Consider the following 25,737-nt stretch of genomic DNA (forward strand, 5'->3'; position numbering starts at 1 on the left):
TGCATTTGTATATACTGTGGTTTAACATTCATGCTCCTGTCTCTACACCAGATGTATACACACCCCTCCCCAGATTTGTTTATCCATTGACATATTGCCAGGTCCTTTCCACTAGACTAGAGCATAGGAATGAGGGACTAAATCAACCATGGGGTTGCCTTCCTATGTCTCCTCTGATTTGTCTGACTGAAAGGCTCCGGACACTGCCTTGTTCTTACTCTCAACTCTAGCCTTTGGTCTTGATCCAGTGGCTTCAGACTCAACTTCTAAGAGTGGACACTCCATCTTAGCTCTGGCCTTGCTCCCTGGCTTCCCAGTGAATGGCCTCTTCTTCATAGCTTATTATTTAATCAAATTTTCTTATAGGAAGAATATCAGTTTGAAGCCTGTGTCACTCAAGTGACATCACTCGGTAACTGACACAGCAGAGTGATAGATTTTAGGAGCAGGTAAGTGATTGTAAATAGACCATTTTTTTTACATTTTTATTTAAAAGATATTGATTGCATTAGTCAAAGCAGGTTGCCACTGTAGACTGGGTGGCTTCAAAAAATAGGAATGTATTTCTCACACACCTGGGAAGTCCAAGGTCAGGGTGCCAGCAGACTCAGTTTCTTGGTGAGGACTCTCTTCCACACTTGAAGGCAGCCACCTTCTCACTGTGTCCTCACATGGAGCAGAGAGAGAGAGTGAGGTAACTCTGATACCTTTCCTTTTTAAAGGACACTATTCCCATTGTGGGTACCCCCACTGTCAAAACCTTATTGCCTAATTACCTTGCAAAGGCCCCGAATATGAATTGTGAAGGGACACCCTAGAGTCCGTAACATACATGTTTACTCGGGACACTTATGAAATACCTCTGAGTGCAAGCTTAGGTAATAACTCAAGTGCAAGATTCCTTAAGTTCAAATGAAATGGCTGTTTTGTTGTGTTTGGGGGGGGGGGGGTTGCTCCCTGTTGAGGAAGAAGTCTTAAAATACCTTATTATTATTTATTTTTTTTTACTCTGAAGATATGTTTATACCTTCTATTTTGAGCTTTAGGGAGTGTAGCTTACTTTTAAGTAGAGTGAGCAGTTGCTCACGTGATGGAAGTGGAGATAATCTGTCAGACCTCCTACTTTAAAAGTTCTGTTTGCCATTGTACCCGATGCCACACATGATCGCTTCTTTGGATTAAGACATAAGAGGCACCTGCTGGTATACAAATGTTTCCCAAGATAGGTAACAAGAATAACGATCGGCTTCTAAAATAGGATCTAGGAAAGGAGGTTGGTACTGAAAGGAATATTCCCACCATGGTTCTAGTCTAGGTTTTATGCTACACACTTAATGGTTCTATTTGTGCAGAGTTTTGTCTCCTACTCTGTAAATTCCTCCCGTAATGGTAAGGCTAGCTGGCCAGCTTTTCCAGGGTAGACCTCATTGCGTGGCTGTGTCTTAGTGGGATTACCAGTAGGTCCTATAATACTGATTTATGTTAACCAAACATAATGACACTAATTTGCAGAGTAGAATATTAATGTATTGATTTCCAAAGAAAACTGTAGTTATCCTGGCTACATGGTTACCAAGAAACGAGGCTATCTTCCAACTATTGTTGGCCAAGGATTTCGGAAGGCTGGAGGAGGTCTTGAGTCTAAGGAGTAGAGGGACTAGAAGGAGGACTTTGGTCATGGAGCCCAATAAATCTCAAGAAACTTGAATGGATCCAAGAAAGTCTTTGAATTTTGGTGTGGGCCTGAGAACTCTCCCACCTGAAAGAACCCCCCCCCCCCCCCACTGCTCCTGGCCAGTTCCCAGAGCCTGTCAGCAATATACTTTGGTGCATTTACTTTACGTATATATTTGATGTATTAGTCAGTGCCACCTATAAGCTTTTTTGGAGTGGTTACGCCTCTTTGAGGTATTAACCTTATGTGACATTAGAGAAATTCCAACCAAGTCTGTCTCTCTCTCTGTCCCTGGCTGAGCAATGGTAGCAGGAAGGTGAATTCAGATGTAAAAGCTTCTGGAAAAGTGTTTTGAACAGCAAGACGATAGAAGTTGGTATCGAAGGGATCTTGAGGGAGACACCACCTCCCTGGTGAAAAAAGCATAGTTTGACCAACTAAGAAATACAGTTTACTGTTTTTATTAGAAGGACTACCAACTCCAGAATTGTTTGGTGGCCCTTTCACAGGGAGAGATCTGATACAATGTCCAGCTTGATGCTGACCCAAGGGCAGTTGGGGGTCAGGAGGAATGCAGTAGCCTTAGAGACTTAATTTGTTTCAGACCCAGACAACTGTGCTGTAAAAAGCACTGGACTAGCTGCACAGCTGCTGAAATCCCCAATATGCTGCGTTCAGTGCCCCAGGAGGGCAGGGTGCGTGCCAGGGCAGAGAATGGAACCAGGACTATGGACCTGTCCTTTTGGGGTGAAAAAGCTACTCCTCCCTGGATCTCCTCCACTGAGTCCCTTTGAGCACGTCTGGCATCAGAGTGCCACGCTAGCCCCTGCCCACTGTCTGCAGGTGATTTGTCACTGAATCTCCACAGCACAGAAATATCCGTTTTCAGGACAGAGGAGCTCTCAAAGTGGCTTCATTTCGGTTGCTCCTGGTAATCAGACCTGCAAGACGAAGTGTCTGCCCGGTTATTCTGGCTGCCTGACCTGTAAGTAAGAAAAGGAAGCCTGCCCCTTCTTGCAAGTGCTGGGCTTTCTGAACTGATGGACTTGTTAGAAGCAAGAGTTGTTGGGTTGTGCATGCTGAGGTGCCAGCCTCTCTCAGGTGCAGGCCTCTCAGCTTTGACAGTGATCTTCATCACCTGCTGGGTAACTGACCATGGCCAATTTGAATTTTCCTCAAAGTAGGGGGATTCAAATTAGGCACAATGTAGGTGGAATTTGTTACCTGGGTCTCCTTTTGAGATAGGCTGGGGCTAAACATCTATTTCCTTGGCATTATGTCAGGGCAGTTGGGGAAGGCTGCTGCTGGGACCTAAGTCAGTGGTCGGCAAACTCATTAGTCGGCGGAGCCAAATATCAGCAGTACAACGATTGAGATTTCTTTAGAGAGCCTCATTTTTTAAACTTAAACTTCTTCTAATGCCCCTTCTTCAAAATAGACTCACCGAGGCCATGGTATTTTGTGGAAGAGCCACACTCATGGGGCCAAAGAGCCGCATGTGGCTCATGAGTCGCAGTTTGCCAATCACGGACCTAAATGATAAGGTTCTGAGTAAAAGCTATTATTAGGATTAGGACCAGGTCTTCACATGTCCTAATGAGACAGAATTAACTGCAGGATCTGTTGATAGGCAGACATTGTTCTTCTTGCAGCCAGAACAGCCGTTAGTTCAGCATTGTGGGTGAAGTTGCATAAACCGCTGTCTCTCCCTGCTTACCATGGGCTACGTATGCACTTCCTGACAATAGGTGGGGGGCTCAGGCTGAGAACTCTAGCACAGAGGTGCATGAAGGCATACCTTCTCTCTGGAGGTGTATCTGCCCTGCTAACATCAGTGATAGCCTTACCTATCTACAGGCAAGCCTGGCAGGAAGGTCTGGCCAGGTAGCTAACCATGCTATGACATGACTGGAAGTCAGGTGACTTAGAAAGGCTGCTAAGCTCACTCAGCAGGGCCAGCTCATCTTTTCTAGTTGCTCTGAGACCTTTAAATAGTGCCCCAACACAAAGCCCATTCCATGGCCATTCTGAGGTGAGACATCAGAATTTTGTTGTCCATCAGCTGCTGGCTTCTCCTCTCTTCCCCCTTGTTAAGTGTTTCACAAGGCAAGATCCATTCTTCTCATTGGAACCTGGCCATCAAAAAGGTTCCACACTGTGGTTAAGAAACCATTTAGGGCTTACATGAGCTGACTCCCCATGGTGCAAAATACCCAACTACCCTTTCTGCTTCTCCTGACAATCATGGGCAGTTGCCAGGAATTTAAATGTCTGAATTACAAATTTAGGCAGTTCCCCCAGATTTCCTCGGGGTCTTTTGAGTGGCTGGAGGAGAAAAAGCCTAGGAAGGAAAGGCAAAGAACAGTAGTTTTGAGAGCTACAAAGTTTTACCTTAGTATTCCATGGTGGAGTATGGCTTTTTTTTTTCCCCTGCTTTTTTTTGCTTTTTTTTCCCCCCCTGAATGCCAAACTCCAGTAATTGGAATATAGCCCCTGGACTTTCCATGTTGCCATAGTAATAAGTGTGTTCCTATAACGTCTGATTACCTCTGGTAGGAGACAGGACAGATCCAAACAGAAGATCAGCCAGGATTGCCGGTGCCAGAGATTGAATTCTTTGAACTGGAACCAAGATGATCAAGATAGTTTATCTGAAAGTAGCCAGAAACAGGAAGCAGCAGAGGTGGACTCCAGCCAAGTCCTCTGAGTAGGCCAAGGATCAAAGCTGAGATTGGTGAGAGCCAGACTAGAGAAGGAGAAGGAAGCGGGGTGGTTGGAAGAGAGGCAGAACTGGAACAGAAGAAGGTGCGGATTAAAGGCTTGGAGCCAAGTGAGAAGGCCCCAGGCAGTTGCCACAGAGAGAGCTGGAGTGCCTGCGCCTTGTTCTCATTATCTGCCCGTCATGTGGAACATGGTTGCATCAATCTGGTTTAGGAGACCCAAGGTAAATATCCAGCTAGAAATATGAATTAACCAGGCCACAAACAGCTCTCCATACATCACCTCTTAGGTGCCCATTCACACAGCCAGCTCCTACCCATTCCACACCACTGTAAAGTCTCCGGCAGTGCTTCTTACAAAGTCCCAAACATATAGATTGTGAATAATTTATTACATTTCAACTGAGGTGCTTTTTGCTGCCATAAAAAGGACACCTTGATTTAATGGAGAAGCTCTCTCAAAATCTTCCTACAAACCCTATCTTCAAGAAATGCTTCCAGAACTAGCTAATTTCGTACATGGCCTGTGGATTCTTGCCCACTTCTATCTGTAACGATGACATTTCCTGTTCTAGATTTGGGGTTAAGTTGTGTCTTTCAATCTTATTTAGGAAAGTAAGATCTAAAATCAACCACACAAATAAGATCTAAAAGAAGGTGAGTAAACTGGATCTTTAAACTATTGCCAATTGTGAGAAATTGCACCTAGAATTATGTTATTATTTTAAAATATATTTCGGTGACTCTTTAGTTGGTAACTCTCTGGGTTGAGTCACTGTTAATATAAAGTTAAGGGTTTGTCCTTCCTATTTAAGAAATGAATCCAAGATGCTACTCAGACACATGAAATCAGAACTGAGGGCACCTGGTTTCTTGTCCAATAAAACATCCTTTTGTTGTTGTTGTTTTTGTTTTTCAAGCAGTGGATTGTGAATAGATTATGAAATTAATTCATAGGTCATAATCATTATTTTTTTAAAATAGAAACACTACATAATGGAAATGATGCAATGGTATACAATAGGAACTAAACCAGTAGTAAGGGTGGGTATTGCATACAACATTTTTTTCTGTCTTACCGTACTTGTGCACAAACACTGGTAACAATGTAAAATGCATTTCTTATGGAGGGCCCTTGGCAAAAGGTCTGAAAGCCGCTTTCCTGGAAGATGGAGTACAACTGGTAATTATTCTTCAGTAGAGGCCAGGCAGGTGAAGAGTGCTCACAGGGTTCATAACAAAAACTGAAGACATTTGGTGGAGTGGTTGACCTGGAAGGAAGCCTGCACTATGGCTAAAGAAAAGGTCATCATGGTGAACAAAAACAGAACGTCCTCTGGAAGTTGAGGATTGATAATGGCTCCCTGAGGCTGCAACTACAAGCCTCAGCTGTACTTCAGCTGTCACAGACCGTCTTCTCTTCCTCACTGTCTGCCGAGTGGCAGGCACGAAAAACCAGCCATAGTAGATGCAGAATTCATGCGGCTCGAAAGCCTAGGCAGGGTGGAGTTGTGGTGCTTTGGCCACTGCACTCTAAAGGAGGCTCAGCCGCATTTTGTAGAGTTGCTACATGTGGTATTTCTCCAAGTCAGTTTATTAAAAGCTTCCACCATTAGTTTTTTTTGGCCACTGTAACCAGATAATATGTCTGTTGTTGGGTGTTATTATCTCTAGGTAAAAAGATGGCATTTCAAGGAAATTGGCAGGTCTGAATGCATTAGGGGTTGAATTGAGTCGGTTGGAGCCTACCAGACTGGGAATAGCTGGGCACTTAGGGCCACGTAGATGTTGGTAAATTCTAGCCACTGATGAAGACAAACACTAGATTGTGTGTGCTTTCAAACCAGTACCGCCATGCTACAAAAGCCACATTCAAAGGTTGCTACTACATAGCATTGGCATAACCCAGTGTGTGTGTGTGGAATATTGTGTTAGTGGAATTCACATGACAGTTGAATGTTTCCCAAGGTCCAGGTTCAGTTAACTCAGGTTTGTCAAAGTGAACCGTGTCTCCCCTCTCTTTTAAAAGGATGGATGAGAAAGCTCTATTTCCACCTTGGATCTCTAGAAGAAATGAGATTGAGGTACATTTGCTTTGCTCCAGGGGTAATCATGTTCAGAGAAGCAGGCAAAGCATGTTGAGAAAACCATGCATCTCCACCAGTGGCAGCGTTCGGCCACGTGGGCAATATTGCAGCCAAGGAGAGAATCCAGTGACCTGAACACATGGGAGATCTTAGATGTGTCTTTGAAGTGTGCACATTCAAACACATTGTTCTCAATCAGGTCTGTCTGTAAATGCTCATGATACATGTAGCCATGGTTAATAACAAGGGGATCAAGGACAATGACTTATCAGGCCACAGGACCCAAAAGGATATGACAGACAGGATGAAACCAGAATCATAAGACTAGGGAACCTGAGGTATCGACAACATGATATAGAGAACCGTGTGAGCATACTGAATCCAGGCTGGTAAGCAGATTGTTAGGTCCACGTTATCGGTGAAAACAGGAGAATTGGGAGATATCATGGTCCCAGGAATTGAGAATTCAGTTTCCAGAAAGGTCAGCGTAAGTCAGTTAATAAAAATAGTACTAGTAAAGAGTTTATGATTTTTAACCAAGGTCAAGGGTTGTTTACTCTGTTGAAATTTTATAATCTCTGTGTGTAGGCAGACAAGAGGTGTTGATAGATCTTGAGTCTTGCACTTTTACCTTCTCAAAAAGACTTACTAAAGGTATTTATATAGGCATAATAAAATTAAAGATATGTTAATTGTTCATTATATATGCATGTCAGTTGACATAATAGTGCTAAGACCAAGGAGCACATCTATACACAAAATAGTGTCTTACTAAAGTACTAGTTTATACCAGGTGGGACTTACCTACTGTGGCCCACTCTAGGCATCAGAGTCCTGAAACTAATAGTTAGATGTCTATTCATAACGGTACCTGAAGGAGTAAGAATTAAATATATTGTATAATTTTTCTCTAGTATAATTTTATTATATAATTATGGAAAATAGAAACCTGGTTCTTCTTCACTAATGTACTAGACCAGTGTTTCCCAAACTTCTCTCATGATGAGAATCACCTGGTGGAGTTGTTAAAACACTGATTCCTGAATCCCAACTAAGAAGTGCTAAACTAGAATTTTTGAGAACATATAGGTAAAATTGCATACCTAACTTAGTGCTCTGTATATAACATCTGTCTTAGAGCACTAGTTAAGTATACAATTTTACCTATATGTTCCCAAAAATTCTAGTTTAGCACTTTTTAGTTGGGATTCAGGAATCTGTGTTTTAACAACTCCACCAGGTGATTCTCATCATGAGAGAAGTTTAGGAAACACTGTACTAGACAATCTCTTTTGCTCAGTGGAGTGAAACTAGTAATCTTCATTCTGGTCTGAATTTACATATTTTTCCAGTTCTTCTGACCTCTTTTCCACTCATCATCTTGTTCCAACCTGAGCTCTTTACCTTGACTTACCCTTTATTCTTGGTCTTTAACTGTGTTTTTAAGATGGTTCTGAAAAACGTGTTCCTCCCCAAAAACCTTGATCTGCTTCTCTCCACAGGTCAGGCCTCCGTTCTTTCTCTAATCTAACCATTCCATTCTCTTCATGGTCAACATTCTGTCCCATTGTGTTCTGCCAAATTCTAAACTATTCAGTGATGGAAGAGGACTTTATTCTGCTCCCTCTGGGCAGCAGCAGCCATCTCTGTACCAGAGACTCAATTCCATAGACCTCCACTTCCCTAGGGACATTTTTCCCTAGGGACATTGCAACTTCTCTCTTTTTCTTATGAAGAACTCCTTGTTTAGAACTTCCAGAATAGTGTGAGTCTTAATGCTAAGGATGAGCATCTTTTTCTTATTCCTGCCTTTAATGAGAAAATGTATCATTCATCGTTATTCACCACCACCTATGGCTCCTAGGTAGTGCTAAGGATCTCTACTAAGAATCTCTACTACCTAGGGTGCTAAGGATCTCTTCTTCAATTCATTGCACATTAAAGATATATATGCCTAGAGTGGGCAACAGCAAGCAAGTCTCACCTGGTATAAACTAGTACTTTAGAAAGACACTATTTGTGTATAGATGTGCTCCTTGGTCTTAGCACTATTATGTCAACTGACATATGCATATATAATGAACAATTAACATATCTTTATATATATTTATGTATATATATATATATATATATATAATTTATTTTATTTTATTTTATTTTATTCTCATCAGAAATGAATTTTAAATTTTATCAGATGCTGCTTGGTCAAAATGATCATAGCTTTTTTTTTTTACTTTTTAAAAAAATGTATTTTATTGATTTTTTACAGAGAGGAAGAGGGAGTTAGAAACATCGATGATTGAGAATCATCGATCAGCTGCCTCCACTGGGGATGTGCCCGCAACCAAGAAACAAATATGCCCTCGACCGGAATCAAACCTGGGATCCTTCAGTCTGCAGGCCGATGCTCTATCCACTGAGCCAAACTGGTTTTGGCTATCATGGCTTTTTTTTTTTTTTTTTTTTTTTTTTAATTAGCCTATTAATGTGATATGGTAACAAGTTTTCTAACATTTATCCTACCCAGTATTCATGAACTAACTCTGATTTAGTTATGGCAAGACAACTTCAACATAATGTAGAGGTTATGAGCACATGTTCTGGAATCTGCCTGCCTGCGTTCCATTACAAGGTCTGCCATTACTATTTGTTATGAACACTGACAAGAAATTTAGCTTCTATAATACTCAGATGTTTTCTTCTGAAAAATCAGAAAGATGAGAATACTTTTGTAAGAGTTGTGTGAGAATCGTGTGAGATAATGCATAAAAACAACAGTACATGGTACATACTGTGTAGTAAATGTCAATTGGTATCTTTATTGCCTTTTAATATAATGCTAATTCTGATACTATTGCAGGCATGATTCTTGTAAACATTTCCGTGAGGTTGGCTTTTAGTTTTCTTCTTGGATGCTATTTTTGTCACTTACTTTTGATATCTTTCTGGTGTCAGGATTATGCTAATTTTGTCAGGTGAACTGGAAAGCTTTCTATTTCATTCCATTATCTGGAAAACTAAGCAACACTTACATTTCAGTTAAATAATGTCATGAAATTTTTTCTGCAGACTATTATGGTCTTCAAGATTCCTCTGGATATAGTTCTTTGACAATTTTTCCACTTCTTTCATAGCTTTCATCTTTCAAATATTCCACTTAAATTAAAAATTGTATCATTTTTATTCTCCTAAAATATCATTTTACCATACAGTAATAAATTCAGTTTTTTATAGTAGAGTTATATATAACATCTTCTTAAAGATTTTTAAATATTCTTAAAATCTACTGCTTTCTTCCTATTATGTTACAAAATTGATATTTGCTATTTTCCACCTTTGTTCAGAACTAATAGCAATTTTATTATCAGGGTTATCATGGACAAATCTAGGAACATATCAATAAAAGGTATCTCAATAGTTGGCTCTCTAATTTATCAATTCCCATTTTTATGAATCCCTTCTTCCTTATTTTTACTTTATTTTAATATTATTTTTCCTATTTCAATGCTTAGTTTATTAATTTCTTTTGTTTTTAAGTCAAGGCATTATAATAAGGAACTATGAATTTTCCTCTAAGTACAATTTGATCCCATCCCATATTGTTAATAAATTTATTGTTTTAATGTTCTTTTTGGACATTTATATTTTTAATTTCTTTCTTGCATCGAGAATTACTCAAAAATACTGATTTTAGTTGTTAAGAATTTATATTTTTCATCTTTCAAAAATCAATTTCTAGATTTATTACACAGAGCTCAGAGAATGTGGTCTGTAGTGTTGTTTGTTTGTTTGTTTGTTTGTTTTCTTTCCCTCTAGTTTGATTGTTCAGCAAGAAACCTGGAAAAAACTGGGAGTTAAACATAGACACCATATTGGGCATGAAATAGCAGATAAAACAATTACTGTTTTTTATCTGCTTACTTATGATAGTTTTAAATATCTTAATGCTCAACTTTAGGACTATAATTTGCCTCGGATAACTCAATATGCCTCCTTTTATAAACTGTTATAGATTTTAGAGTTAGGTTAGTGTGCCTTTTTATATATATATATGATGAGCTCAATTTTTGCTCTTTCATATAAAAATATTTATGTTACTAGTCATTTATGTAATACTAGAGGCCTGATGTCTGAAATTCGTGCAAGGGGCTCAGCCCTAACAGCTGTGGCTGCCTTGGCCCTCACAGCCCCGGCTTCATCTGGAAGGTCAGCTGGAAGACCATCCGGACAGTCCTTCTGCTGTTCGGCCATCCAGTCTAGTTAGCGTATTACACTTTTATTATTATAGATAATAATTTGACCTATTGGTTAGCTTTTGTTTGTTATAATTTGGGTTTGCTTTCAATATCCTTATATGCCTAAATTCCACTTTTAAGAATATTATGTTTTGTTTGTCTCGTTGTTACTTTCACAGAACATGGTTGGAGAGTGGGCCTTACCAGAAGAAATGATTGAAAATTTACCACCCTCCAACAATTGCATATTGGGCCATGTGGTTCACAGACTAACGGAAAAATCTCTTCCCCCTCAAATTGAATCAACAGAATCTGAAGTGCCTTCATGTGCTATTAAAGGGTGCATATTAGGGAAGCCACTTAGTGGAAAAACAACTGCTCTAAAAGCTCTAGAAAAAGGTAGAATTTTTTCCTTTTTATATTTGTATTTATCTAATTATCTTAATACTAGAGGCCTGGTACATGAAATTTGTGCATGGGTTGGGGGGAAGAAGTGTCCCTCAGCCCAGCCTGCACACTCTTCAATCTGGGACCCCTCAAGGGATCTCCGACTGCCTGTTTAGGGTGAGATTGGACCTAAACAGGCAGTCGGACATCCCTCTCACAATCCAGAACTGCTGGCTCATAACTGCTCGCCTGCCTGCCTTCCTAATTGCCCCTAACTGCTTCTGCCTGACAGCCTAATCATCCCCAACCACTCCTATGCCAGCCTGATTGAGTCTAACTGCTTTCCTACCAACCTGTTAGCCGCCAACTTCCCTCCTCTGCTGCCCTGGTCACCCCTAACTGCCCTCCTCTGCAGGGTTGATTGCTTCCAGCTGCCTTCCCTTGCAGACCTGGTGCCTCCCAACTGCCCTCACCTGCTGACCATCTTGTGGTGGCCATATTGTGTCCACATAGGAGCAGGATATTTGACCACATGGGGGCAGCCATCTTGTGTGTTGGAGTGATCATCAATCTGCATATTACTCTTTCATTAGATAGGATTGACTGTAATTGCAAATGGCTCTGTCTGTAGAAAGCATACACGAGGGTCTGCTGATATATTAGGAAAATCTGTCATCAAGAATTTTATAATAGAGTGATCAAATAATTTGTTTCCAAGTCAGACACTCACCAATATAGAGTCATAAACTGTGACTATCCCAGGCATACCTGGCTATAAGGATATGCTATATTATCATGATGCAGAGTATAACTAGAAATAACAAGTCTTGAACTTTTCCTCATAAATTTTACTTGCTTTACCAACAGATGAAGTAGGATATTAATAATTTGTCACAAGTACAAGAGACATCCACTTAAAATTATATATAATATAAAAATTTAAATACTTTCATTATATTTGCTGAATGTTCACTCTGACTTTAATGAGCCTTAGTTTTTCTCTGTAAAAGTTCTTTCAATTAGAGGCAAAATCACAGGTTTCCATCTATTCAATGTATTTTTATTCATTATATGTTTCCCTTTTTCATGGGAGAGGTCAAAATTTGCACTGAGGCCAGTCCATCTTGAATCATTCTAAGACAAAGAAGGGCAGGTCATTATTGAGATGTCAAAGAGACCTCCTTAAAAAGAAACTAGACAAAATCACAATAAGATAACTCCTCACCTCACTAGAATAGGTGTATTTTTAAAAATATATTTTTATCAATTTTTAGAGAGAGAGGAAGGGAGAGGGATAGAGAGATAAAAACATCGATGAAAGAGGAACATCAATTGGCTGCCTCCTGCATACGCCCCCACTGCGGATCAAGTCCACAACCAAGCGTGTGTCCTGATAAGGAATCTAACTGAAGACAACATTGTGAATAACTTAAATACCACTGACGTGTGTCTGTAGAACGATCAAAATGGGTACTTGTATTTTCTGTGAATTCTAATTCAATAATTTAAAAAAGCAGTTTGATCCAGACAGCAGTTCTAGGGGGCGCTTAAGACAGTGTGAAGGGGCAAACCCAGCACAGAAGGACAATGATGTCAGTGTCCTACATGAAAAGCTGTCAGTAAAACTGCCTTTTGTTCTTTAGACTTTCCTATCCAGGTACTCTCTATGGACACTCTTCTCCGAGAAGCTATCAAAGCGTCTCAAGACAATGAAACAGTGAGTGAGGCCATTCTAACTCAGCACGAAGCCGAAGAAAAGGCTCTGTCACATCTGCATAGCAGCGAAAGCCAGGCAAGTGTGATTTTAGTTATCTTTCTTGCACCTTGTATATGAGATTTGAAGCTAGATGGAACCTAAAAGGTCTTCTAGACCAGAGATTGATGACCGTTTCTATAAAGGTCCCAAGAGTAAATAGTTGAGATTCTGTGGGAGAGAATATGAGTGCTGTGGGGAGTTCAGCAAGTTACCAGCACCCGGGGTGAAATTCTACTGGTGAGAGCCTGGTGGTGGCCAACAGCAGAGTTCCCATCAGGTAGTTGGAGCCAAAGCCAGCGCTGGGCAATGGTCAAGGCCAGTGCTAGAGCTGAGCAGGGACAGGGGGTGGAGGGAGACACCTGGCTTAGTCCCCAAGCTCACAGTAGTGTCTTATGGAGTTTAAGTGCCCATGGACCATATAAACATAGTCAGCTCCCTACATTTGATCCATGTGCATTATAGGCCAATCTCTGATCTAGGTCTCAGTTTGTGGAGGTGTGGGGTTGAAGGGAGGTTTACCGGCATTACATTCTCATCAGCATTGCATCTTGCTACATTATTGCATGAAGTTCCTAGTGCAGGACATAGGAGAATGTGACCCTACCTTGGCAGACAGTAGAAGCCCTACGCATGAATTGGTTTGATTGGGGTAAGATGCTTGGTATTGTCTAGACTGTGATCGGGATCCCAGGTTCTAAACCCAAAGCTCTTTCCCCTACCTTATGCTGTCTCTGCCGTTGAATGAATTAGCAGAGAATCTAATCCAGACCATTGGCATGAGCTATATAAAATAAGTATCCTTTAACTATGAATTCTGAAAATAACTGGGACTTTTCTTCACCGGGGGATGCTTTGTCTTCCATGTTGTGGTACTCTTCATATTCTAACCTTTTGGATGCCAGATGACACACACCTTTACTTTATTTCCCTTATGGTTAGCTATGATCGACATCTCTAGGATTGTTCTTTCTAAGGTAGTTTCCATAAACTCTACCTCTTTCTCATCTTCCACTGTGGTTTCAAAATGGCAGTTGCTGTATTTTACATAGTAATTGGAGGCCAATTAAAAGATGGATTGCACCACAAGTTACTGTGTATTTCCATAAGCACAATTATCACCAAACTTTGTTTCTTTCTGGAAATTATTCAGTCCCCCTAAATATCACTTATGTTTTAATGTTACAAAATAGTATTTTTTTTAAACCTCACTTATAAAATGAAATTTGTAGTGCTATTAAAACGACAATATTAAAACCTGTCTCTGTGTGTGTTTTCTTCCCAAAGGATCTTCAAAGTAAATTTTCATTTGATCCACCTTCAGAAGTTTTTCCAGAAACAGAAGATAAAACTACACTTAGTAAGTAAGACATTAAAACACATCATTCAGCCCTAGCTGGTTTCACTCAGTGGATAGAGCATCAGCCTATGAACTGAAAGGTCCCAGGTTCAATTCCGGTCAGGGGAACATGCCTGGGTCGAGGGCTCGATCCCCACTAGGGGTGTGCAGGAGCAGTGTTTCTTTCTCTCTCCCTCTCCCTTCCTCTCTGAAATATATATATCACATCATCCATTATTTGCATTAGAGGGAGAGACAAACAGTAAGAGCACATGTAAGTGAGCACAAATGTGTTTGCAGGGGCATCTCACATAATTGTCTCCATGGTCATTAAACACAGAGGTCCCTAACCTTTGTCTACAACTGGGGAAAAGAGACAAAAATAATAAGAAATTTTTTCACACTCCTTCAAGTGGTTTCTCAGTTTGGCTGTGTTCTCAAGACCACCAGAATATATCCTCCTCCTTTCTTCCTGGCTTTTCACTGTTTGTTTCACCAGTGCAGGTCTGGGTAAGTATTATATTACTGGGTCCCTCTCCGTGTACTACTGCTTTGTTCACAGTGTTGAGGGAGGCTGCAGGGTCTGGACTCTTCAAACCACCTGAACAATGTGTTCATAGATAATGAACTTAGATAATGCTCAGTGTGTTCCTGTGGGCAAGGCAAATGGAACCAAGCTTCCCAAACCTAATGAGAAATTAGCTCCAGTCCTTTAGATCCTTTGTGGAACCACTGGTAGAAAGCAATTTTAAGTCTTAAATATACCTTCTATGTGTGCTAGTGACAGCTTTTCCATATTCAATAGTTTCTTCATATCTATACTAATAAAAGGGTAATATGCTAATTAGACCAGACGTTGTCTTCTGGACATCCTTCCCAGACAAAGCCACGGTGGCAGGGGCCAAGGCAAAGGTGGTTAGGGGCAATTAGGCCAGCAGGGGAGAGCAGTTAGGGGGCAATCGGGCTGGCAAGGGAGCAATTAGGGGGGATCAGGCTGGCAGGGGAGCAGTTAGAGGGTGATCAGGGTGGCAGGCAGGTGAGTGGTTAGGAGCCAGTGGTCCCAGAAAACAAGAGGGTGCAGGCGGGGCTGAGGGACTCCCTCCCATGCACCAATTTTGTGCACCGGGCCTCTAGTTCTACAATAATGTTCTCTCCATCATCACAATTGCCATCACCACTGGACCATGCCTAGATTCTCTATAAACATGCAACTCCCTAGAGCAGCTTAGTTTTCCATAGTTTAAAAGGAGATAATCTGTCCATATTTGGGGTATTTGTTTCTTCCAGATATTTTCATTGATTTTTAATCTAAGTACTATATAACCAATTTTATTACAAAAGTACAGTGATTATAAATGGACTCTGAAAACTTTGTATTTTTTCATAGAATTTAACCAAAACCCCTCTGCCTTCTAACATTTTCTACTTTTAGACTTGTTACTTATAACTAGATAATCCAGGAAAATAAAAATAAAAATATTAACATTTTCTTGAGAAACTTGACTTGTTTTCTGAAAAGAAAAGCCTAATATGAATGCATTTCTAAGGATATTGTTGTGAATGAGCCATCCTAAGGGAAGAAGGTAGAAAACACCAAGCCACACAATGGCCAGGATCTTAATGTTGTGGATGATGGTAACAGCCATACTGTGGTATTTCTAATTCTTTCTTCCTCTAAGTATTAGGCATAACTGGACCCAATGACTCATCAATCCAAAACCATAGATGGTCAGATGCTAACATGGTTGTTAGTTGTAAGTACTGGTGTTTGTTCTTACCACTTTTTCCGGTTGACAGGTTCTGATACCAATAAAACACCAAAAGCTGAAGAAATCAAGTTAACTGACAGTATCTCTAACGTAAGCATTATAATCTAATTTTGGTTGCTAATATGCTGGAATGTATCATGATCCCTTGCTCTTAAGAGTATCTTCAAGTGGAATGAAATAGCAATGTGTTCCTCTTTGGGTTAAAGTAAATCTGATAGTAAAATATAAACTAACCCTGAGTTTACTTGATATTCTTTATATTATTTATCTTTAAAGCAGTGGAAATTGATGTTCAATTTTGCCAAGTAAGAAAGTAAACACATTCTTTTATTTTAGACTTATGCCAAATTTATATTTATGTGTTTTTCTTCACCACTCAATTTATGACTTTTATTTTCTTTCAGACTCTCTTTGCCTTTAAAGAATTTTTCCAGAATTATTTTCCTTATTTGTGGCTCTACAGAATATTTTATTAATCTCTGAAAAAACATTTACAACAATTCACTCACTATTTTTTAAGTGGAAACTAATATTTCTGTATGTAGCATTGCTTTCCTGTATATGGAAACATTTTTTATTTATTTTCAAAGTTTACTGTGAAAATAAATACAATTGTATGGTCATCTAGTAGATGACCATCAATTCATTTGTTAATGTGTTTGTAGTTTATTACTTGTCTTCCTCTATTAAAATGCAAACTCCATTTATTAGATGGTGATGATGCTGGGAGGAAAGAAAAAGCAGAATAGCATGGAGGAGAGTAGAGTAGAGTAGAGTAAAGGGGGATCAGAGACCTAGACCGTGGAACAAGGGGAAGTTTCTGTCTCACATGGGATAGTCCTTCTTGAGAAGGTGAAATTTAGGCAGATTGAAGGAAGATTGAGAGAGTCATCCAAGTGGACCTGAGGAAGCACTTCAGGCGGAGAGCAGAGCTGGATGACAGCCATGAGGCAGAAAGGTGCTTGGTACCCGTGGGAGAGGAGTAAAGATGAGAAAAGACAGATGCACAGGAAGAGAGAAGAGTCAGGCCATCTAGGGCCCTACAGGCAATGATTAGGACATATGGAGTAAAACAGGGAGCTTTCTCTGGGTACTGAGTAGAGATGTAGTGTCATTTAACCATAAAATGCTCAGAATGGTGGCTGAGTGAAGACCAGGCATGAGGGAAGTTGATATAATAGAGTAGCTTTGTAGAACTAGCTCTTCTACAGATAACATTCGAAGGCTGGCTCAGAAATAGAAAAGATTATTAGTTGAGGGCCCACAGCAGGTGTCTGAAGCAAAGCAGCAAACAAACACCAGGCAGAAAACTTATGGAATGTGGCCATTGAATGAAGAGAGCATCCTGGACAGGAGCTGCTGGAGCTCTAACAGCTTATTTACAGTATGAGAGGGGGAAATTGAAGATACCGAAAATTAAACAAGATCTTGGAAGAGAGGGAGCCACAAAGGAGGAACCTCAAAATCTGCATACACATTTCCCTTAAATGCTTGCCTGACTCCAGAATTGTCACAAACGATTGGTATCTTCATCAGAGAAAATGACCATTTCATGTTTTTGTTTTCTCTAAATATTTAGAATCTTATTTTTAAAGTAGCTGTACTCTACATCCGTTGTTTATTTTTATAGCTCACTGTGCGTGCTCAGCTTGGTGCAAAAGCCGAAAAGTTGCTGAAGAAAGGAAAGAGCGTTTCTGACACATTGCTTGTTAATATCATGGTAAATGCTATCCAGTAAGTATTATTTTTTATCTATTTAATATATTTTCTACCATATAGAGATATGTAAAAATAATATAGAAACATTTTATATTTAATATCTGTGAATGCTACTATTCGTCTATATAAGAAAACACACAGCAAGATCAAGATATATTTTGTGATTTACATGCCTGTATTTCACTATGTTCCTTACCAACTATCTTTTGTTCACCCAGATGCTAATTCAGGTCAGTTTCTATAACATGTGAGGAATTCAAAGAGAAATCAGGTACTACTTAGAAGAGCCAATGGATGACAGATTATGGAGGGGAGAGACCCTAACTGTGGGTTCACAGGCCAACGTGCCTCCTCATTTTGTGTTTCAGGAGGAGGGTGTGAACTTAGGGACCCAAAGGTTGAGCAGCAATGAGTAAGAAGGTGCTGAGAATGTATAGGTGCACAGGCAAGAATTAATTATGTGCAGAACACAGAGATGGCACGTGATAGGGGATGAAGAAAAGCCAAAATAGGCTGCAATTCAGTAATCTTCCTCTTTTCTGAGGAAGGAGAATTTCCACAGGCCTTCTTTGTAACACAGAAAACGGGCAAATTGAAAGAAGCCATATGAGCTCAGTTGATACATATGATAAAAAGATGAGGTTTAGAGGGATTGGGGGAAAAAGAATCAAAAAGCTATCATGAAAGAGAGCTGGGTTGGGTGAGGAAATGGAATGGGGCAGCTGGTGTGGTGTAGGAAGCTTGAGACCAGCGAGAGAGGTAGGGAGGAGGTTTTAGGGAAGTTGTGCTCTGCATCTGGACTGGACTCCGCCTTTAGTGTTTTCTTAAGACCTTGTTGAAGGTTTGAGTTGCTTCTCCATCATCAGTATGGAATGGTTGCTCCTTGAATGCAGTGCTGAAGAAAGTGGGTCACCAGGATGCTCCTTTTCAGAGCCGGAAGGGATCTCATTCTACTGGTTGTAACATTTCTCAGAACTGGTGCAAAATATGTCTGACCTATGGGACTCCTTGTTCAAAGCGTTGTGTATGGAAAAAAAAAAAGCAGCTATAAAGCAGATCTCAGCTTTGGCTTCAGCAGTGTTGGAGTGTCTGCACATTATCCTCTTCACTACCCTCCCACAACCATCCCCACTGCTCCCGAGGCACCTTCAGAGGGCTGTTGTCACTTTGAAATTCTTTCATCTAGCCCAAACCCATCCGTTTTCAATGAGGAAAGTAAGGCACATGGCGGTCCCATGAGGCAGTTCAGTCACGCGTCTGGTTAGTAGGGTGGCCAGAGCCAAAGCCCAGGTCTTCTCACTCTGTGTCACCTGATGTCACCACAGCTGAACAAGTTTGACTCTGAGCACCTCCTCCCTCTAAAGCGGCACCTGAGACTGTGGGTGGGGGAGGGGGTCAGACAGAGCCGGTGAGGTGCTCAAGAAGCATCTCCATTGTAGGCCAACAAGCCGATGCTGTGTGGCGCTTTACCAAACTTTGGATAAGTTATAAAAGCAAAAATGGGGTATTTTCCTGCTTTTCATAGTTCTAACAGAAAAAGAGACAAGATCATAACTTTTCATCCGAACACCAAAATCTCAATTGTGCATGATTTAGAGGTTGAGAAGAGCAAAGTTAAAGTTTATACCCTTTTCATGCTGTTTTCCAATTTGAAGAATTAAAATAATTCTTAGATCACCCATTTTCTATAGAGGATACTACTACACTGAGGGTCTTGTACCCAACTTGTAATTTGATTGAGATAAATAAGACTCGCGTGAATTTTTCTAAGTAGAACTATGATAATTACCAGTCGTGAGGTGAAGTAGATGAGAGCTGAATTCAGATCAGGTGGTCATGATTCCCTGCAGGCTTGGGTCTCAGATTGGCATTGTGAGTATCCACCATGTACTAACCTCTGTGCCAGAGTCTTAAAATGCATCATTTCGGTTCATTCTCACCACCACCCTGTGAGGTATGCTATCCCACTATGAATAGATGTGGAAATAATTTCAGCGGAGAAACTGCCTGAGGACACAATCTAGAAAGTGCAATTCCTACTAACTTATACTCACACAAGAGTGAGGAGATCAGTTTGTTTGAAGTAAATAGTACAAAATTGTGTGAGAGAGAGAGAGAATATGTCATAGGTAAGGAAGTTGTGTCCAGGTAGTTTTAAATACCATTTCTTGGCCTCTAGAATAAATTCAGGTACCCACAGAAGGATTTTAAGCAAGTGAATGACTAGTTAACCCAAATTTACTATAGAGAAATAATATTCATACAGGAGGAGATTGTTATGAAATTGAAACAAAGATAAAGGAAAGTTTCGTTGTATTATTATTTCTAATATACTTATGCCTACCAACACATTCATGGTTTGTCCATTTTCAATTTAGTCAGATACCTGTGGATCAAGGTTGGGTTCTCGATGGTTTTCCGATGACATTGAACCAAGCAGAGCTTCTAGAGCAAGCTCTGACAGGCTGCACCAGAAACCTCATGGAACTGGAGGAAAAGAAAGCAAGAATATTCACACTGGCTGTTGATCCTATAACTGCCAAAGACGTGCCTTTGTCCCCAGCTATATTTGATTTTGTCATGTTATTAGATATTTCAAATAATTTCTCACTGGATCACATGAATGACATCATGGGTAAGTTAGACACCTCTCTTCTTCTTTTTCTCCTTATTCTCTTTCTTCTTCTCCTCCTCCTCCTTCTCCTCCTCCTTCTCCTCCTTCTTCTCCTTCTCCCCCTTCTCCTTCTTTGATGAACTTATTTACAATTTAAATTTCTCTCGGATAATGGGTATCCTAAATTTTCTGGCACTACCTAACTGGAGTTAGTGCAGACTCATTCCCACAAAATTGCACCCAATTGCTGATGTCAATCTCAAGTAGTGGATCCCCAGGTTACTAACACTTTGTCTAAGCTGACTACAGATCTGGGGGCTTCCATGACTCCTCCTTGGGTTTGATAAACTACTATAATGGATCACAGGACTCAGGGAAACACTTTACTTATGATTACTGGTTCATTATAATGGATGTTACAAAGGATGTAGATGAGTGGCCAGATAAAGGGGTACATAGGTCAAGGTCTAGAAGCATCCGTATGCATCTTGGAGTGTACCCTCCTCCCAGAATGTGGATGCATGCGTCAACCCGAAGCTCTTGAGGCCCCTTCTTCAGAGTTTTTTTTTGGGGGGGGGGTTTCCCCAAAGATGTCTACTGATATTAGTATAAGCCAAAACACAGAAATTAAAGTTATTAGATGAGGGAGAGAAGTTGAAGTGTTCAACCGTGCAACTTCGGTTTGCTAAAACATAAAACAAAGCCAGGATAAAGGCTGCTAATTTGGTGGAAAGGGATGCTTAGGGACTGACTGATGTCAAAGAAGTTCATCAGCAATGTGGGGGTACCGGACAGATAATCAGAGAATAAATCATTAAGATTGCAGAGATGGAGCCATTCAAGGTGACCACAAAATCCTAGATGTGGCCGTGGTAGTGAGTGCCAGAGGCAGAGAGGAGGCGTGGGGGTAGGGAGAAAGGGATGCTCATCCATGTGCTGAAGGCCTTACATACACGAGAAAGTGACCCTGAGATGGTGCATGGCAGCGTCTCCTGAGAAAAGCTCCCACAGTTTCCTTCAATCACCCATCACTGGCGTCAGCCATCCTTGAGTTTTATAAATAACCAGGGCATTATTCTGTATTCTAAATTCATTTCCTCTTTTTCTGCCATAAATGTAGATGGAAAAAAAACATGGATTGCTGTATCCTGTGAGGGTCCTTCATTTTCTTGAACACCGTTAATTCACTCTTCAATGTTCTTTGGCATTGCCTGAGTAATTCTATTTCTTAAAATCTATTTCAAGGCTTTTTCCCCCTCTTCATGATTTTCTATTTGTTCTAAATTCATGAGTGTTCTGATCTTTAAACTATTAATTCTGAATAGGGCTCAGTCAGAGTGGTTTAGATTGTTTTTGTTATTGTTTTTGGCCTCTTGTGGTCCATGCCTTTCTATTTATTCTACACTAGGGAAAGATCATAGAATCTAGAAAGATAAATTACTTTATTGTAATATAATACTGGCAAATAACTTTTATGCATATTTGAGTTTATATCTACCCTGTTATTTTATTCTTAATTTTTACATCCTGGTGGTGATTTTCTAAACATTTGCTAGTCTGTTATTCATGATGAGCCATCATTTTTCATTGTCATCTCTTCATAGTTAATCATGAGACCCTCTCCATTAAAACTACAACTCCTCTTTATTGTTATATTTTATGTTTTCTCCAGTTTCCAAGGAAAATTTAAATTCTGATCCAAAAACTATACTCTTTAAACATCTTATTAAGCATTTTAAATCATCTTGGACCAAAGGTGAGACCATATCTATATGACTATCTTGTGTCAGTACATTGTGTTAGGTCCACGCTGACAGGATCCAGGCCAAGAGACACTGTGAGTTGAAGAAATGTTACTGCATTCTCTCACAGCGGGCTGAGACCAGGGCGTCGGTGTCAACCCCAAAGGGAGGTTAGGTCCTCTCGTATAGGTCAGGATGTGGGAGCGTGAGTGGTTCAAGGGAGTCAAGGGAGGAGAGTGCACAGGTCCAGCAGGCAGAGGGGCATACTTCTTACCCTGCCCCTGCAGGCCCAAGCTATGGGAACAGGCTTATAACAACATCTATTATACAATATTTCAGAAAACATGTCCAACAGGAGAGTAAGGGCAGGACACCCTCACACATTTTAACAGTGCGTCAGCAACTTGGCCTCCTTTTGCAAATTATCTAACTAAATAATTTTCGTGTCACAGCTAAAACATTTTCAACTGAGACTTCTCCTGAAGACGTCAATCAACGGGTAGCCGCTAGAAAACCAGATACGGGTGTTGACCAGAATTTAAGTGACCAGATACAGCATCGGTTAGTATAAAACTCAGCATCCTTGCTTCTTGTCCTTTGAAAAGACTGACAAGTCACTCTGGGACCATCAGATCTAGGGAAAAGATGCCTCTCCTAGCATTCAGTCTTTTACCGAGGGAGCAAAACTAAGTAGCTTTGATGTTGAGTGCTAGCTTGCTGGCATAGTCAGAGCACCAGTCACCATAACGTGGGAGGAAAGAATTAAATCAGGTAGCACCTCCCTCTGTGGTTATAGGAACTTCCAAATTCATTATATGGAATCCTAATCCAGTCCCTATTCAGCAAATGCCCAGGAAGACCGTGAAATCTCAAAGAGCTGGGCAGCAGATGACAGAATATAGTCCTAAAACTACTTCTGTTTTGCTAAAATGAAGTTAAGCTTTTTTTTTTTTTCTTTTTTCTGAGAGAGAGAGAGAGAGAGAGAGAGAGAGAGAGAGAGAGAGAGAGAGAGAGAGAGAGGAGAGAGAGAGAAAGAGAAACTATTCTTTTGGTTGCATGCAATTTGTTCATTGAAAAAGAAAATTTAAACAATTTTATGAAACCTTTAGGAGTCTAAAAATACATCGTGATGCAAGGACATGTAATTTGAGCGACATTAATTAAGCCTACCGCCTTTCAGGGAACACGGGGAAGTTTCAAGAATCATTCCAAGAATATATTTGAGTAAAGCAAGTAAGTCTGAATCAGCTCCACTTACTCGAGAATCTCTTCAATTTCTGTCTCTAGAAAAGAGTAGGTGACGTAGGCGGCTCAGGCTGCAGCGGCCCTCAGAAGTGTATTCCGTTCTTCCCCCTGTGAGTGCAGACCATGTATCCTCAGAAAACTGAACTGCCACTAAAGGGCTCCTGAAATGATTCTATTTTAAACCTTCTTTTACTCTTTCCTACACCTAAAAAATATGGCTTTTGGGTATTAAATAATGTCTCCTTTAAAATGAATATTCTTCCATTGCCTGCAGTGCTCTGAAGTTTGTCTCTCAGGTTTAATTACATTGGCAATGTGTGTTTTTTCATTATGGGTGTGAGATAAATTATGCATAACGTCACTTGAATATTTCCGTCAGTATGTGATGTTTATATAATATCTTGATATTGTAGGATTATAGGTTTCTTGGAAAACTGGCCTTTATTGGAGCAATGGTTTACAGAACCAGAAAATATTCTGATAAGAGTTAATGCTGAAGTAGATAACGAGTCTTTATGCCAAAAAGTGAAAGAAGTGTTTACGGGTGAAGTGATTAAAAAAGAGAATGAAGGTAACTAAATTTTTTTTTTTTCATGATTTTGAGCTCATATAATCGAAGTGTATGGCTTTCATGAATTTAGGAGGGAATGAGAATGTGATCGCAAAGTCCCATTTTGCATTTGGATTATGCCATCTACAAGTGTCTTCTACCTCTGGTTTTCGTTTTCTGCCACAGATTTTTCTAAATAAAGTATTTTTCTATTTGTTTTCATTTAATGTAATAGGCCATCTAGCTGCACGCATTGTTTTCATATGAAAAACAAAAATAGCAGAGTTGACTTGAAGGCTGTGATAGAAAAGGGTAGAGATATCACTCTGTCACCCTCAGCCGCCTAAAGAAACAGTGTGTGAGTTCTCCTTTTGGGAGGGGGACACCAGGCAGTCTACTGACCCACCCTTCCCTTGTCGGTGTGAATTGACTGATTGTTCATTCCTACCTTCCCTCTGAAGTGAAAAGGAAGCTAGAAGAAAAGGAAGCTGCGAAAAGGGAAGCCGCTGCCCTGGCTGAGGCTCCACCTTTGCCGCCGCCTCCCCCGCCTCCGGAGCCGGAAAAGGAGAAGGAAACGCATGAGCGCCCCAAGGCTTCTGCGAAAGGAAAAGCCGCAGCAGGTGACTGAGGGGCCGCCTGCCCCGGCCCCGGCTCATTCCCGCTTAGAGAGCATGGCGGTGGTAGTCCCAGTCCTTAGCCCGAGTCAGACTCAGCAGCTCTGGTCCTGTGGGAACGGGCCACAGCTCAGATGGAGGTGAAGAGCCCTTAGGAGCTAAGAGCCTGGTTGTCACAAAGCCCAGGGGGTGGGGACCATGAAGTCCTCACACCCAAGTCTACTGATTAGAGTAAGTCCACGGACGGGAAGAGAAAAGGTACAGAGTATCATCAGAAGGGATTTAGAGCAGACCAGGAGCACAGCCCTCTGTGTGCTGAGCTGTAGTTTTACGTATCCTGTGAACATCTTATGACCAGGAGAATGAGCATAAGCAGATATCCACAGAATAAGGGAACAATAGTACTCGTTAGAGACTAGGATTTATATGTAACTTAATCTTCAGTGCAGTATGATTACAAAAGGATAGGAGAAGTATATAGTGTAATATGTAATATATATGGATAAAGAGTTTGTATAGAAAATATTTTGTAGCGTACATTTTTTCTAGCTTCTTAACCACTAAGGACTGTTAAATTATGTGACAGACAATGAAAATAATGACAAATGTTAAGTGCTTAATTGTTGAAATGCATGATGTTGGTAGAGTATAATATCATTATAAATTTGGTCTGTATACAGGAACAAATGTGGCTATATTTTCTGGTTTCAGCTTTATGAGTGGCAGGTGGTACAATTACCCAAGTCTATCTGAGTATATCTAAAAATTTTTTAAATTATTTTAAAATATATTTTTATTGACTTGAGAGAGGAAGGGAAAGGAAGAAAGAGAGAGAAATATCAATGATGAGAGAGACTCATCAATCAGCTGCCTCCTGCACACCCCACACTGGGGACTGAGCCCGCAACCTGACATGTACCCTGACTGTGAATAAAACCGTGACCTCCTGTCCATAGGTCAACACTCAGCCATTGAGCCACGCCTACTGAGCTATCTGGGTATATTCTTGATAGTCTATCATGATTGTATTTCCAACCTCATCATCTTCATGCTTCATGGAGATTTGAAATGGGCCTGAACATTTTTAAATTCAATTTATTTATATTAAACAAATAAATTCGAAGACTTAGCAACATGCTATGGTCTATGAAAGACCATTATATTCCAACAAAATGGGACTTAAGTAAAGGCAAAATACACAAACTCTTAAAAAAAAAAAAGTTTTTTATCACATGCACAATAAAATATAAAGCTGTGCCCTACCTGGTTTGGCTCAGTGGATAGAGCA

At 40.4% G+C, this 25,737-nt stretch overlaps 2 protein-coding genes across 2 annotated transcripts in view; one reads left to right on the top strand and one right to left on the bottom strand.

The window, feature by feature from the left end:
• Positions 1 to 25,737, bottom strand: part of RANBP3L (RAN binding protein 3 like) — a 463,124-nt gene that overhangs the window by 149,731 nt on the left and 287,656 nt on the right. The window lies entirely within an intron of this gene.
• Positions 12,771 to 25,737, top strand: part of LOC311621062 (sperm flagellar protein 2-like) — a gene marked incomplete at its 5' end in the record, with an annotated part of 68,598 nt that continues 55,631 nt past the window's right edge. The window contains 8 exons of the mRNA XM_084880837.1: positions 12,771 to 12,896; positions 14,145 to 14,217; positions 15,994 to 16,055; positions 17,596 to 17,699; positions 20,063 to 20,319; positions 22,493 to 22,601; positions 23,699 to 23,856; positions 24,297 to 24,455. Coding sequence (XP_084736963.1) covers positions 12,771 to 12,896; positions 14,145 to 14,217; positions 15,994 to 16,055; positions 17,596 to 17,699; positions 20,063 to 20,319; positions 22,493 to 22,601; positions 23,699 to 23,856; positions 24,297 to 24,455 — 1,048 coding nt within the window. The remainder of the gene's footprint in view (positions 12,897 to 14,144; positions 14,218 to 15,993; positions 16,056 to 17,595; positions 17,700 to 20,062; positions 20,320 to 22,492; positions 22,602 to 23,698; positions 23,857 to 24,296; positions 24,456 to 25,737) is intronic.

This window comes from Pipistrellus hanaki (genome assembly GCF_964339955.1).
Source record: "Pipistrellus hanaki genome assembly, chromosome: 4".
NCBI classification, from domain to species: Eukaryota; Metazoa; Chordata; class Mammalia; order Chiroptera; family Vespertilionidae; genus Pipistrellus; species Pipistrellus hanaki.